The sequence below is a fragment of the Zootoca vivipara genome, chromosome 17, assembly GCF_963506605.1.
Source record: "Zootoca vivipara chromosome 17, rZooViv1.1, whole genome shotgun sequence".
Lineage (NCBI taxonomy): Eukaryota > Metazoa > Chordata > Lepidosauria > Squamata > Lacertidae > Zootoca > Zootoca vivipara.
In genome coordinates, this window is record NC_083292.1 from 35,031,140 (window position 1) to 35,046,044 (window position 14,905).

The 14,905-nt window shown below is 49.2% G+C and overlaps 1 protein-coding gene across 3 annotated transcripts in view; it reads left to right on the plus strand.

The window, feature by feature from the left end:
- INTS3 (integrator complex subunit 3) overlaps window positions 1–14,905 on the plus strand; it is a 77,642-nt gene that overhangs the window by 56,739 nt on the left and 5,998 nt on the right. For all 3 annotated transcript variants that reach the window (XM_035097924.2, XM_035097925.2, XM_035097926.2), the window contains 6 exons: window positions 2,012–2,080; window positions 5,399–5,474; window positions 6,271–6,384; window positions 8,653–8,701; window positions 11,126–11,293; window positions 14,416–14,516. In XM_035097924.2, coding sequence (XP_034953815.1) covers window positions 2,012–2,080; window positions 5,399–5,474; window positions 6,271–6,384; window positions 8,653–8,701; window positions 11,126–11,293; window positions 14,416–14,516 — 577 coding nt within the window. The remainder of the gene's footprint in view (window positions 1–2,011; window positions 2,081–5,398; window positions 5,475–6,270; window positions 6,385–8,652; window positions 8,702–11,125; window positions 11,294–14,415; window positions 14,517–14,905) is intronic.

The following is a 14,905-nucleotide window of genomic DNA, read 5'->3' on the forward strand; positions in this document are numbered from 1 at the left end:
GAGGCCTCCCCAGCTAAGAGCAATCCCTAGCATATTTCGTGCTTGCTCTTTAAGGCCCCACTCTCTTTCCTTTCCTCTCCAGGACCTTTGCTTCTCTTCCGCCCTCCCGCTCTGCTTCCCCCGGTGTGTTTTTCTCACACGCTCCTTGAGCGATCGCATATGCCTCGCAGACCCTGAGCCATCTCTGGACGCGGCCGGGCTCTGGGGAGGTTTTACGCTGCCTGTTCTCCAGGCCGTTAGGTTTAATGAAACGTTTTATTGCTTCCATCGCTCAGCAGCCGACAAGCCAGCGGGGTGGGGTGAAGCCCTCGTTTGCCAGAGCCCTTTCCCCCAGAACAACCAGACTGCATTATCCTCTGCAGCCTCTGGCTTTCCCCCTTTTCAGCGCGGGAACCTCGTTGCCTTTTTCTTTCCCGTTGCCAGTCTCTCGCTCTGCTCTCTTTGGTCCTCGGGGGAAGGACCCATAGCTCAGTGGGGGAGCATTTGCTTTGCACACAGAAAGTCCCAGGTTCTCTCCCTGACATTGTCCGGTAGGGCTGGGAATGCCCCCTGCTTGAAAGACATGGAGAGCTGCAACTAGTCAGCGGAGATAATAATAATAATAATAATAGTAATAATAATAATAATATATTTATTTATTTATTTATTTATTTATACCCTCCCCATCTGGCCGGGTTTCCCCCGCCACTCTGGGTGGCTTCCAACAAAATATTAAAATACAACACAGTGGTACCTCTACTTAAGAATTTAATGCGTTCCGAACGCACATTTGTAAGTCGAAAAAAATTGTAAGTCGAATCCCATAGGAATGCATTGGGAGAAAAAAATCCGTAAGTCAGAAGCAACCCCATATAAAAATCCGTAAGTAGAAAAAAATCCTATCTAAACCGCATCCAAGATGGCGGGCGGAGCTCCATTCGTAAGTAGAAACATTCGTAAGTAGAGTTATTCGTAAGTAGAGGTACCACTGTACTGAACTTGATTGTCCCAGTGGTCTAAGGCAGTGGTCCTCAACCTTGGGCCTCCAGATGTTTTTGGCCTACAACTCCCATGATCCTTAGCTAGCAGGACCAGTAGTCAGGGATGATGGGAATTGTAGTCTCAAAACATCTGGAGGCCCAAGGTTGAGGACCACTGGTCTAAGGTATCTCCCTATATTCTTCTTCAGTTCAGAACCATGAGGACTAGAATCACAGGGTTTGGGTTTTTTTTTTAAGGGCTGTGGCTCCGTGACATCATAGAATGAATGTCTCTCATCCAGCCATGGAGGCAGAGCCTGGTCATTGTGGCGGGTGGCCCTCGATAGCCTCTGCAAATTTGTCCTGTCCATTTCCTCCACTTAACCCGAGAGAATTTTCCCTAGGGGGAAAAAAGAGCTTTGTTCTGCCGCTCGAGCAAGAGGGAGAGAACGACGACCTCTCTGCAGAGCGGGAGAGTTGCCGCCACATCTAAAACTATTTTTGTCTTTGCGTTGCTGGCGTTTCGCTTCCTGTTTCGAATGGAGTTGCAAGTGCCAGAGGTCCCCACCCCCACCCCCCGGTCCCCAGCACCTGTTTGACAAAGTGAAACAGCTTTGCCAACAAATTGCCTTGGGCTTTGCCCTGCACGGTTCTCATTCTCTCTCTTACTCTCTTCTATTGCAATACGAGTTCGAGCCAGCTACGCTCAGCCTGTGGCGCCCCCTGCTGCACATAGCGGACAGGACCGCAGGCCTCTCTGTACTCCGAGATTGGGCTGGGTGCTGTGTCCAGTTTTAACCATTTTTAAATATCGAGAAGCTGCTTTTGCTAGTTCAGGACCTTTTATTTATTCTTCCGTTTATATCCTCCACGGCTGCGAGGAAGTGTTTGTACATTTTTTTAACATTCACGAAAACAATATCCCTGTCTGAGTTCTGTGGCCTTGCCTAAACCGAGCTTCAAAAAGTAGTAATTCGCTGTCTCCTTGCACTGAAAAGCAGCATTAGGTCTGTTGTTGCTCTCCCCTGATTGCCTCTCCCTCTTGTCTCAAGTTTCCAGACGAGACCCTGCGGAGCGGGGAGCTGTTGAACATGATTGTGGCCGTCATTGACTCAGCTCAGGTAAGGCCTCTCCTTGTGGAACCACAGGTCAGAGCTGGGTGATCCTGTGTGTTTGCTTTCCTTTGCTCCTTCGAGAACTGCCTCCTCCCTCCTGGTATTGTGTCAATGCAGCAAGGCACACTGCATTGTTTCAGAGGCAGAATTGGGAGGAGATACTCCAAACAGAGGTGCGATTAGCAGCCAGCCCCATCCTCTCTTCCAGATTAGGAATGGGGGGACATGTTGCCTTCCATATGTGGTTGGACTGTACCTCCCATCATCCTGACCATCGGCCATGCCGGCTGGGGCTGATGATAGCTGGAATCCAATAATATCTGAAAGGCCACACATTCCCTTTCTCTGCTTAATAATAATAATAATAATTTATTGGCCAAGTACCAACATACTTGGAATTTTGCTTCGGCTACATTGCAATGTAAACGTACCTTATACAAACATTGTTCCGCATACAATACAATAGCACAGCAAAGGAACCCCACTCTATAACTGGCCTCCCCTTCCGCTACACAACTACGAATTTAACAATTTGATGGCGCAAGGGGAAAAACTGTTCCTGTGCCTAGCCGTTTTTGTGTATAGAGTCCTGTAGCGACTTCCAGGTGGAAGTAAATCAAACAGATGATGACCGGGATGCAAAGGATCTGCGACAATTTGCTCTGCTCTCTTCCTAGCTCGGATAGCATAAAGTGTCTCTATTGAAGGCAAGCTAGCACCAGTTACCCTTTCTGCAATTCTTACTGCTCGTTGGACCTTTTTCTTGTCCATCTTGGAGGCTGCGCCATACCAGGCAGTAATACAATTACAGAGAACAGTTTCAATGATACTGCTATAAAATTGGATCAACATTTCCTGGGGCAAATTACACCTCTAAGCGCATTTAATATGTGATCCCTGATTGTTTGGGACATGTGTCTGGAGCACATCAGCTTGCCTACCCCTGTGGGTGGAGAGACTGATGACTGGGATTGTCCTGTCTTTCTGGGATTTCCCTCCTCTCTCCCACTCCCAGCCCCTGCCAGCCTTCTGGACCACGGTCAGATGTTGCATGCCTGCTGCATGGATGGGCAGTGTTTTAATCCATTCTATTTAGTGCAGTTCCATTCCACCTTTCATTTAAGGAGCTCAAGTTTCTCCCTCCCCGATGTTATCTGCACAAACAACCCTTTTTTGGTAGTAAAATAAAAAAATTCCTTCAGTAGCACCTTAAAGACCAACTAAGTTTTTATTTTGGTATGAGCTTTCGTGTGCATGCACACTTCTTCAGATACCTTTTTTGGTAGGTTAGAGACAGACTGGCCCAAGATTGCCAGGCATCTTTCGTGGCTGAGAGGGGATTCAAACCCTGGGCGCCCGGATCGCAGTCTGATACGCTAACCACTATGTTCTTAGCCTCTGGCTGCATTTGCACCATAAAAAGCACCAACCCAGCAAGGAATCCTGGGAATTGTAGTTTGTTAAAGGGTGCTGGCAGTTATATGTGAGAGATAGACTACAATTCCCATGATTCTTTGCTGGGTGTGTGTGGTTGCTTTAAACTAAGGCATGGTGTGAACACAGCCTCAGAGAGAGCCATAGGGAGAGGTCTTCTCCTGATGGCGACTCTGGTTCAGCTGTGGGGCCTCGGTTGGTCCGGGGCTACACGGAAGCCCTTTCTCCTGACACCCAGAGCACAGCCTTGTCAAAAACAAAGAAAAAAGTGCGGGCCTCTTGCACATGCCCCAGGCTCCCTTCTTTTTGCCATGGAGACCCTGCAGCTGACTCTTCTCCCCCGGCCCCGATCTCCAGGCCAGAGGGCAGGGCACCCACCTTGCAGGCCTCTTCCCCGTTTTCTTTTCCAGAGCTCTGGGCTAAAGAGCCCCCCGAGAGAGAGAGAGAGAGAGAGCAGGGCTGGTGTGCGGTACCAATCCTAAAAGGTTGCTATGGCGCCTGTTTGGAGTGACCCAAAAATAGCCAAAGTGGGAGAGGTTTCATGTGTGTGTGTGTTTGTGAGTCTTGGCAGGCAGTACTTTTGCCTCTGAGCCTGGCTGGGCCTACAGGTTGTTCCCCCACCCCCAAAATAAACCTTTCTCTCCCCTAATATATCCATATCTGCTTCGTTCATCAAGCACTCTCTTTCCCATGCCAGCTTTGAGACGACTGGGTCTTTTTGGCAGGTTTTTCTGGCCAGGAGAGACAGCGAGATAGTATCGCATGTGGGAAATGGTGGGTGGGGCGCCCCCCCTCCGGATCTGACCCCTTGCTGGGCTACTGCTAAGAGTCCTTAGGGGACCCCTAGTCCCCGCCCAATGCTACATTTCCCAGGGTTCCCTGGGAAGAGGGAACTGCTCCGGGAACTGTAGCTTAGTGAAGGGAATAGGGAGCTCTCCTAACAACTCTCAACAGCCTTCGCAATGGACAGTTCCCATAATTCTTTGGGGGAAAGCCATGACTGCTTAAAGTGATATCATAGCGTTTCAAATGGATGGCATGAATGTGGTCTCAGGGTTGTGGTTTATTTCCATGATTTTGCAGCGCAATTACCGTGTTTCTCATATTATAAGACATGTCTTATATTTATTTTTTCCTCAAAAAAACACACTATGGCTTATTTTCAAGGGATTTCTTATTTTTTTCCTCCTCCTCCTGCCGCGGCCGGCATTGCTGCTGTGCCTATCACTATGTCTTATTTTCGGGGTATGGCTTATATTCCTTGAATGCTTAAAAATCCTGCTATGGCTTATTTTATGGGTATGTCTTAAAATATGAGAAACAGGGTACTTGGGGTGGGGGGTTGAACTGACTGACTGACTTCAACTTCCTTCACTCGCATACTCAGCAGCTGGTCACCAACAGTTTCGGTACAATACACCTGTAAAAACAGTGTACTTATGCAACTTGAAATCTTCAGAGCAAGGAACAAGACAAGCTGCCATCTGCTCCATTGGGAGCTTCCTAACCCCCAACCCTGACTCCAACTCCCAGTGGCTAAGGATGATGGGAGTTTGAGATTAGAGCAGTATCTCGGACAGGGGACGGGGCGGGGCTCAGGATCGGGGAGAGCCACCTTGGTGCAAACCAAAGTCTCAGCCTCTTCCCTTCCTCCTTCCTTTCTGCTCGCTCCTCTTCACAGCTCCTCTACTGATTCCTACTCTCCCGTAACACTCAACACACCTAAATCCACACTGAAGGATGCTCGGCTCAGGCAAGGTGGTGTGGGCCCCCTCAAGAATTACGGTTCCGCTTTTAGATGCAGCTTTCAGTTTCTACCTACATTCCTGATGCATATTTCATATTGTTAATAAATCTGTGAGTCTTACTCCCGCTCTCTGTTCTCCCCAGCTCCAGGAATTGGTCTGCCACGTTATGATGGGAAACTTGGTGATGTTTCGGAAGGACTCCGTCCTCAATATTCTGAGTGAGTTGGGCTCAGCGGGGGGGGGGGGGGGGGTGAGGTGCCAAAAAACAAAGTCTTGGTTAAAAGTGGGGGGGAAGAATAAGGAGTGTGTTTAGATAGACCCTTCCGCTTATTCTATAGTAGTGGTTAGAGTGCTGGGCTAGGGCCCGGGAGACCAGGGTTCAATCCTCCCTCATCCGTGAAGCTCGCTGGGAGGACCTTGGGGTCCAGTTACCATCTCTGAGCCTCACAGGGTGGTTCCCAGGGTGGGCGCCGGGATTACCTGGGGGGGGGGCAAGGGGGGGGCAGGGGGCACCAGAAGTGCCAAGGACTTATCAGACTTTGAAAAGCTGGTTTTGTATCACTGAATCAAGCTCACCTGGTTTGTTGAATTAAACTAAACCGTGTTAATTAGATTTTGAATGAATGCGCACTTGATTGCCCTTGTTTCAAATTTCATTGTGTTACCATCTTCCTTAGTGGGACGTGCAAACCTCTATTCCAGATAATCCTTTTTATAGGGTAGGGGGCACTGGGGGTGAGTTTATGGAACCAAGTAGGTTTGGGAGCCCTGCATTAAATAATAATAATAATAATAATAATAATAATAATAATAATAATAATAATGTTTGTTTGTTTGTTTGTTTGTTTGTTTCAAAAAATATTCATATGCTGCTATTGGTTAAAAAAAAATCAGAACGGTTACAATTACACTTGAAACAATGCAAAGACACTGTGAACTGAGATGCCATGCTATGTTTTTGACAGCCAGGCTCTTCCCTGTCTTCCCTCTTTCCCCCTTGCCCACTTTTTCCAGTTCAGAGCTTGGAGTGGGAGACCTTTGAGCAATACTGCACGTGGCAGCTGTTTCTGGCCCACAACATCCCCCTGGAGACCATCATCCCCATCCTCCAACATCTCAAGTATAAAGGTGAGCGTGGCACGAGCGTCCTCTCCGCCGGCCATTTCAGGGTTAGGGGGGGACGCACAGCTGGGCAAAATAGGAATGCTTTCCCACCCCCTTTAGTTTCCTCCTGAAAGCCAGTAATGAGGGAGGTGGAGAGAACTCACCGGGGAGGGCCGTTTTACAAATGTGGGAGCCGCCACCAAGAAGGCCCTGTCAATGCCAACCAGGTTGCTCGCCATAGCTGCCAAGTATCCCGTTTTCGCCGGGAAAACCCCTTTTTTCCTACTGTTTCCCGGCGGTCTCCCGTTTAGGTTTTTATCCCGATATTCTCCCTTAAATCTGCTTCTGTCGGCGGCCATTTTTATGGTCCCGCTTTGCCCTTTTATGGGCACCAGAAAATGGCGGCACCAGCACTGGAAGTCGCTTCTACGCATGACCGGAAACACGTAAAAGCGACTTCCGGTGGCGCTTTGCCCTTCTTTGGGCATCAGAAAATGGCAGTGCCAGCGCCGGAAGTCACTTTTACGTGTTTCCGGTCATGCGTAGAAGCGACTTCCGGCGCTGGCGCCGCCATTTTCTGGTGCCCATAGAAGGGCAAAGTGCCACCGGAAGTTGCGTCTACGCAATTTCCGGTGTCACGGGCTGCCGATCCCGGATCTTTCCGTCCAAGACTTGGCAGGTATGTTGCTCGCTCACCTCAGTGGCGGCACCAATTGCAGGATCCGAGATGGTTGATATTGGGGGAAGATTCTAGTCCTCGTTGAGGAAGGTGCACCTATAGGTACTTGGGTCCCAGGCCATTTCGGGGTTTGCTTACGTAGACCATTTCTGTACCGCTTAGTATAGGAATACCATATACTGCATCTCTAAGCGGCGTGTGACAAACTAAAGCAGGAACAGCACAAAACACCCGATAAAACAATACAAATTACGAATAAAGATATACTCCTTCAGACGCATCTCCCCAGTCTCCTGGCCTCTTACCCAAGACTCCAGCCACCCATCCACTCTGACTCTTACCTGGTGCCCAAACATACTGGCAGAACACCCCCAAAAAACTCACAGCCCAGGAGAGTTTCTGGGACCTGCTGGGATCCGTCACTCTTGACTTCCTTTCATGGAGCTTCCAGACTCTTGTGACCAAGTCCTTTCCCCCTTGCAATAGTTGACAAGAAGGATGCAGTTGCACATGGAAACACACTGCCCGGTGGCACCAACAAGTGTGTGCGTCTGCCGCTATTTATTATGTTTTCATACCGAGAGCCAGTGTAGCGAGGTGGTTTTCAGTGACAGGGCTCAGCTCCAGGATATTTGAAGGAAGAAACGGTTCAAGTTTTCCCTGAGGAGACACAGTGTTCTTTCCTTTCCTCATATGTCGTGGATTAAGAACCACAGGTTTCCATATTATGTGGTGTTTCTTTTCAGATCGTCTGGAGTCTCAGCGTCTAGAGATGCATCTCTCCATAGTTTAATTTCCAGAAACAGAGACATTGCAGGGTCCATGTCTATCTCTCTATCTCTCTATCTATCATCTATCTATCTATCTATCTGTCTAATTAAACTATCCTCTCCCTGGTTAGGACCCGGGCGACTGGGGTTCGAATCCCCACTCAGCCATAAAGCTCACCTTGGACCAGTCACACTCCCTCCCACAGCCTAACCTACTTCACAAGGTCATTGTGAGGATATAAATGGAGAGGGGGGAGAAGTGCGTTCGCCACCTTGCGCTCTTTGGAGGAAAGGGTGGGATATGAATGTAATAATAAATTACAAGAAACCAAATCTGTGTGCTAACACTGACATACTGGGCCCAGGCTGAAGGCCACAGCTCTGTCGATGCAGTGGCAAATATATATAGATAAGGTGAAACTTAGAAAATTAGAATATCGTCGAAAAGTGCATTTATTTCAGTAATGCAACTTAAAAGGTGAAACCAATGTATGAGACAGATGCATGACGTGCAAAGCAAGGTATGCCAAGCCTTTATTTGTTGTAATTGCAATTATTTGTCGTTAGGCGGGTCAATTATAAATGGAATGTAATTAATGAAATGTAATTGCAATGTGTATTTTTGTTTTATTGTAACTATTTGTTTTATTACTGTGGAGTTTCCAAAAGGAAGCATTTGTAAAAATTAAAAGAGAAAATAATAATAATAATAGGTTGCATTACTGAAATAAATGCACTTTTCGACGATATTCTAATTTTCCGAGTTTCACCTGTATATGTGCTCTGAGCTCTGCATCGGAGCTGGTTAGCAGCTGCCTTAACAAACCTCCCTTTGCCTTTCAGAGCACCCCGAGGCGCTTTCCTGCTTATTGCTGCAGCTGAGACGGGAGAAGTACGTATCCAAAACGCTGTTTGTCACAGTTGCCTCAAGTGTGCTTCGAGCGGAGCTGCCTGGCTTCAGGGCTGCATGGGAAGAAAAGGGTCTCTCGGGGAGGCGGTTGGCATCCGCCAAAATACAGGGATGGCAAGGCAAGGGATGGAGAGAGAGAGAAAGAAAGCAGGCAGGAGGAAGGCATCAGTCGGGGCTTTTAACACTTCCCATGTTTCTCCTGAGTGTGTTCCTATGCAGGTGTAGGGAACCAAGGGCCACACACGGACCTCCACTCCTCTCCGTCTGGCCCTCCTAAGGTTCTGCTTTGCATTGATTTCACCCTATAAGGCAACTTCCTGTGTTTCCCCCGTCTCCTGATGCAACTTCTACCCATGATGGGAAGAACTCTCTGAGCCTTCCAGCTTTTAATAAGCCCAAACTTTTGACACATGGCACCTGTGGGTGGGAAATTAAAGCTATATCTCACACACACACGGTGGATGGCTTGCCTGCCTCCTCTCGCCTCCCCGCTCTATGTAATCGCCCTTTTGGGCTGCGGACGGCATTGCAATGAGTTATGGACAGGGTTCGTGTGGCCACGCTGGCTGGGGAGCTTTGAGAAGCCGAAAGGCAGAGTGCGTTCCCTCCCCACACCCGACTTGCAATTCCAAAATGTTAATTGGCAATCCAAGCACCCGGGAAGGTGTGTTATCTCGTTGCTGGCTTGACCCGATCTGGCTCCCAATTTCCTGCACAGCTGCTCAGAGCAAGGCGAGACATCGTCTGCCCAGGCTCGGCAGACCCGCCCGGAGGCAGCAGCAAACAGCGGTCAAGGGTGTCTGTGCCTTTTCTGATGGCTGGCACCGATAATTGCAGCCGGAGGGGCTTTGTCGGGTGTTCTGCATCCCCGTATGATGCAGATCTTGGAGAACGGCAGTTCCCTTCTGTTGCAAGAATGCCGAGATTTAAAAGCTGGGGCACCTAACCTTTTTATTTCACCGGGTGTGTGTGTGTGTGTGTCACGGTGGATAAAGCCAGCGCATGTGCTAGCACTCAGCCCCTCTCCTCCGCCGATCCCTGCAAACAAGCTGGGGGTGGAGAGGTTATCGCTCTTTTCCCGCTCATCCAATGATAGATTTTTGTGACAGCAAAGGGGCCAGACTGCATCTCCCTGAGGGGCGCTGGGCTGGGCAGAAAGAGTTCTGAAGATCCCCCGAGATGACCGAGGAACTCGGTTGCTACTTAATTTAGCACTGGGTCCGCTCATAACTGAATTGGAGATGGCAGGACAAAAGGTGACGATGGGGAATTATGGGTTGTAGACAGTGGTAGTCCTGCTCAGAGTAGACTCGCCGATATGAATCAAGCTCCATTAATGAGAGAGAGAGAGAGAGAGAGCGCCATGCAATTCTCCAATACTATAAGCTCTGTCCATTCTGAGTTTCTTGGAGCCCCCCAGCTGATGGTTGTCGGAAAGAGGATGGTTCTGGGTTTTTTTTTGTCTCATCCAGTAGAGTTTTTTAGTTACAATCCCTTCTTCAGGCAGAGGCCAGGCATCCGCCAGCGCCTTGCTTTCCGAACTACTGCCTCTGTGACTTCTCTCCCGAAACCGGCTACTGTTCTGTGCTTCCTCCTCCCGACTCGGACCCTCAGGGAGGCCGCAATGTCCCAGCGTGACCTTTGCCAATGGCCCCGCAGAGAGTGCTTTAATTTCTATTCATAAGGGGCCTGGAAGGGAACAGGCTGTCCCTCTCCTCTCCTCTCCCTTTCTCTGACCTGCCACGCTGGACGAACCCTGGAAAGGAAGGCTGCACCCCAGAGCCCAGCGCCTCCTGCTGCCTTGAGGAAATCTCAGGCAGCTTCCCAGCTGCGCGTTCAACAGCAGGGCCATGCTAGGAAAATCCGGCCTTCCTTTGAGGCAGGCTTTGGCTCTGTGGGATATTTTTAAGGGATTCGCGCTGGGCTGGCTTAACTACGACAGCCAGAATACCTGTTGGCTGGACAGGAGCCAGGTCTGAACTCCGCTAAGGCTGCTGCCTCCACGTTTTCCACCCTGAGGGCCACATTCCCTTATGGGCAAATTTCCCAGGGGCCGCCCATCGGGTGGGCGGGGCCAGAGGCAGAAGTGGGCGGAGCAACAGATAAACGTTATCTTTGTAGAGTAGGCTGGTTTCCAAGCAGATGCATCCAGACAAGCAAGAAACATGGATCAGAGTTCCAAGAACAGTAAAAGCATTTGAGGGGGTGGAGTTTGGTGAGGGGCGTGGCCTGTGGAGAACTCCCAAGGGCCAGGCAGAGAGGACCGGAGGGCCACATTCCGCTGCCAAGTCTGAGGCTCTCTTATTAAATGAAGACTATGGGTCTTCTCCCGTTCCCCTGGTTTTCTTGCCCCTTTATAAACCGAAACAAAACGGGAATAACAATAAGCCATGCGTTTTGCTGCAGGCCTAGTGAAGACATGGTGAAGATGGTCCTCAGCCGGCCATGCCACCCGGACGACCAGTTCACAACCAGTATTCTCCGGCACTGGTGTATCAAGCATGACGACCTCTTGGCCGAGCACATCAAGTCCCTCTTGATCAAGAACAACAGCCTTCCCCGGAAACGCCAAAGGTAAACGTGGGCTGGGAAGGGAGCAAGAGGTCTCTTCAGGCGGGGGGAGCGGAAGGGACCTACTCCCTTTTTTAAATAATAATAATTTTTATTCATTTTATAAAAAGACATAAAAAAGAAACAATAAAATAAAACAAAAAACATCTTAATATATCATAACATAGCCTTTAAATCCATAGGTGACTTCCTCCACTCCCCTCCATCTGGTTTCACTAATCTAATCTTCTTTTGCAGTCTCTTTAAACTTGTTACCTCATATCATAATTCCATAAAACAACTTAAAATTTAACCTATATCCTAGATAAATTCCCAAAAGCCTATAGCTACTTCTATTGGCATTACTAAATATTACAGTATTTTTTCAGATACAATTTAAATTTCTCCCAATCTTTCTCCACCGTCTCTTCTCCCTGATCACGGAGTCTCCCAGTCAGTTCGGCAAGATCCATGAAGTCCATCATCTTCATTTGCCATTCGTCTATTGTTGGTATCTCTTGACTCTTCCAATTCTTAGCAAGTAGTAGCCTCGCAGCAGTTGTGGCATACAGAAAGAATGTAATGTCCTTTTTGGGGATTTCCTTCCCCACAATTCCCAGTAAAAAGGCTTCTGGTCTCTTAATAAAAGTGCCTTTCAACACTTTTTTCATCTCATTATAAATTTTTTCCCAGTATCTTTTACTTTGGGGCACATCCACCACATATGGTAAAAGGTCCCTTCTTTTTCTTTACATTTTTGGGATCTACTTCCCGGTCGATCTCCGGGTGATTTTGCAGGAGGTCAGCCGGGGTTTTCCGACAGCAAGAACAAGGCTGTTTCTTTCACCTGGCTCAGGAGAGAGGGCCACCTCAACCCTCCAGGGGTTGCTGCAAACTGCAGCTCCCATCAGCGTCCTTAAACTGCGGAACTCGCCGCCACCAGATGTAGCGACAGCCACTAACCTTGTTGTAAACTTCATGCACCATCTGAAAACATCAGCAATAGCAGGCCACCAACCTAGATGGCTTTGAAAGAGGATTGGGCAGATGTGTGGAGGAGGAGGAGGCCAAGGCCAACAGTAGCTACTAGCCACGATGGCTATGCTCTTGTCCCGTAGTCGGAAGCAGGTGTGCTTCTGACCAGCTGCTGGAAGCCACAGGAGGGGAGAATTGCCCTAGTGCTCAAGGGTTCTGCTTGAGGGGTGCCCACTGTGAGAACAGAGTGCTGGACTAGATGAGCCATTGGCCCTGATCCAGCAAGGCACTTCTTGTGTTAGATCCAGCAAACATGGGCAACCTCTTTTCAGGTTCTTGCTCTGCCTGCCTGCCTGTGTAGGGTATTTGGCTGTGGGCCTGCTGCTGCTGCAGGCAGAGGCCGTTCATGTTTCAGTGCTGACTCTGCTCAATGACAGCTCCTTGCACCTAGAAAAACAGTGTGCCAGGGAAAATCTCTTTCTCTCTCTCTACGCACTATCCAAAGGGATTTTGCTGCATGTGGGAATTGCATATAGTTTTATCCTCCATACAGCGCACAGGTAGAGGTTTTGTTGCAATACCTATTTGCCTGTTTCTTGTGCTGCCCTTCTTTCCAAGGATTATTCTGTTTTATCCTCACAATGGGCCCACAAACTGAGTTAGCCTAAGAGAGGGCAACTGAACCAAGAATCACCCAGCAAATGTTTGTTGTTGAGTGGATCAAGAAAAATATATCAGGCCTAATCTCCTGGTGCTCTCTCTTGTCACCGTCATAAGGACTAGAAGCTTGCCCTGCTTATCTTTCTTTAAAAAAATACTGAAAGCTGTAAACTTAAATCTGCACATGCAGAGAGAGCATATGGGCCGTGGGTGAGCCACCTCAAGGTGGCCACCAGCTTCCTCCGTTGCCAGCCCTTCACCAAGGACAAAAATCGCACCTCCTATCGTGTTTTTCTTTTCATCGTCTTATCTGGAGAGAGCAGAGAGCTGCTCTCTTTGCTTCTCCTAATTGGACCCACTTCCTTGAGCCGCTTTCGCCATCTGCATTGCAAACCCGGGGCAATTTATCTGGGAGGCTTCCCTGCGGTGGGGAGCCCACTGTGGTGGCACAGTGCTTCGAGTGCCAGGCTAGGACCTGGGAGAGGCCTGGGTTCCAATCCTTGCTCAGCCATGAATTTCAATGTTTGTGACCCTGGGGTCAGTCGGCTGCCTCTCAGCCTAGCCCTGCCGCACGGGGTTGTGAGGATAAGAGGAGCAGGAGGAGAACTGCAGGTACCACCTTGAGCTGGTATAGCTGCCCTTGATCTCTGCCCCCACCAAGTCTTCTTTTAAAGCCATCCCAGCTGGTTGCTCCTATCCCATAGGAGCAAGTTCCGCAGTTTGCACGCCTCGTGGAGAAGCCTTTTCACCTGAGCCTTCCACATCTAGCTTCATCTGATTCTCTCTCCTAGTGCTAGGAGGAAGGAAAACCTTTCCCTCCGCAGCTCAGAGCTAGAACATCGCCTTTGCGTGGTATCAGGCAGCTTCCTGTGTTCATGGCAAGAAATTTCCCAAAGCAGGACACACACACACACACACACACACACACACACACAAAACACGGCATGCAGCCTTTCATTCAGAGAACGAGATCCTTCTAACGTTCACAGAGCAAGGATGACATCTAGTGGAGCGCCTTCTCCAGCGTCCGAGCATCAATGCTAAGCGACTGGACCGGAGCTTATTTTAAAAACGGACGGTGCCCCTTCCCCCAAACATACGAAGCCAAAATAAGCAACTGGGAAGACCACAGACAAGTTTAAAAGCGGATACTCGGAGGGTGGTGGCTACTGTTCCTGCCCAGTTTTTTCCCTAGCTCCTAAGAATTGAGCGGCTCTCAGGCCCCGCTCGCATGCTTCCATTGCAGCCTCTGGGTGTCCACTGTGGGAACAGGTTGCTGGACTAGATGGGCCTTCAAAGCGCTGCTTATGTTCTTAACTCTTGCCTTCATGAGGGCTAGATACTTGGTGCGTTGGTTGTAAGTTGTAGAAGGGGGAAGCAAGCAGACGCTCCCAGGGTTCTGAGTCTTTTGCCGTTGTGTTCCATGTGAAACGTTAGAAGCCCATTTCTAATGACCCTGCCTGCGTTCTCCCCCTTTCCCCCCCTTCCTTTCTCTGACTCTTTGCTTCCAGCTTGCGCAGTTCCAGCAGCAAACTCGCCCAGCTCACCTTGGAACAGATCCTGGAGCACCTAGACAACCTGCGCCTGAACCTCACCAACACCAAACAGAACTGTAAGTGCAGCTTTTCCCTTTGGCAATGAGGCCTTAAAGCTCAGTGCCAGAGCCCTGCTCTGCCGGCAGAAAGTCCCCAGTGCCATCTCCAGGAAGGGCTTATAAAGACTCCCCCACAGAGAGCTGATGCCAGTTGATGTAGACCAGGCATAGGCAAACTCAGCCCTCCAGTTGTTTTGGGACTACAACTCCCATCATCCCTGACCACTGGTCTTGTGAGCTAGGGATGATGGGAGTTGTAGTCCCAAAACATCTGGAGGGCTGAGTTTGCCTATGCCTGATATAGACAGCGCTCAGCTAGGTGGACCAAATGCCTGACTCTGTATAAGCCAGCTTCCTGTTTAAACCAGCACTCTTATTTAAGATCATGAGGACTATACTCTTGTCTG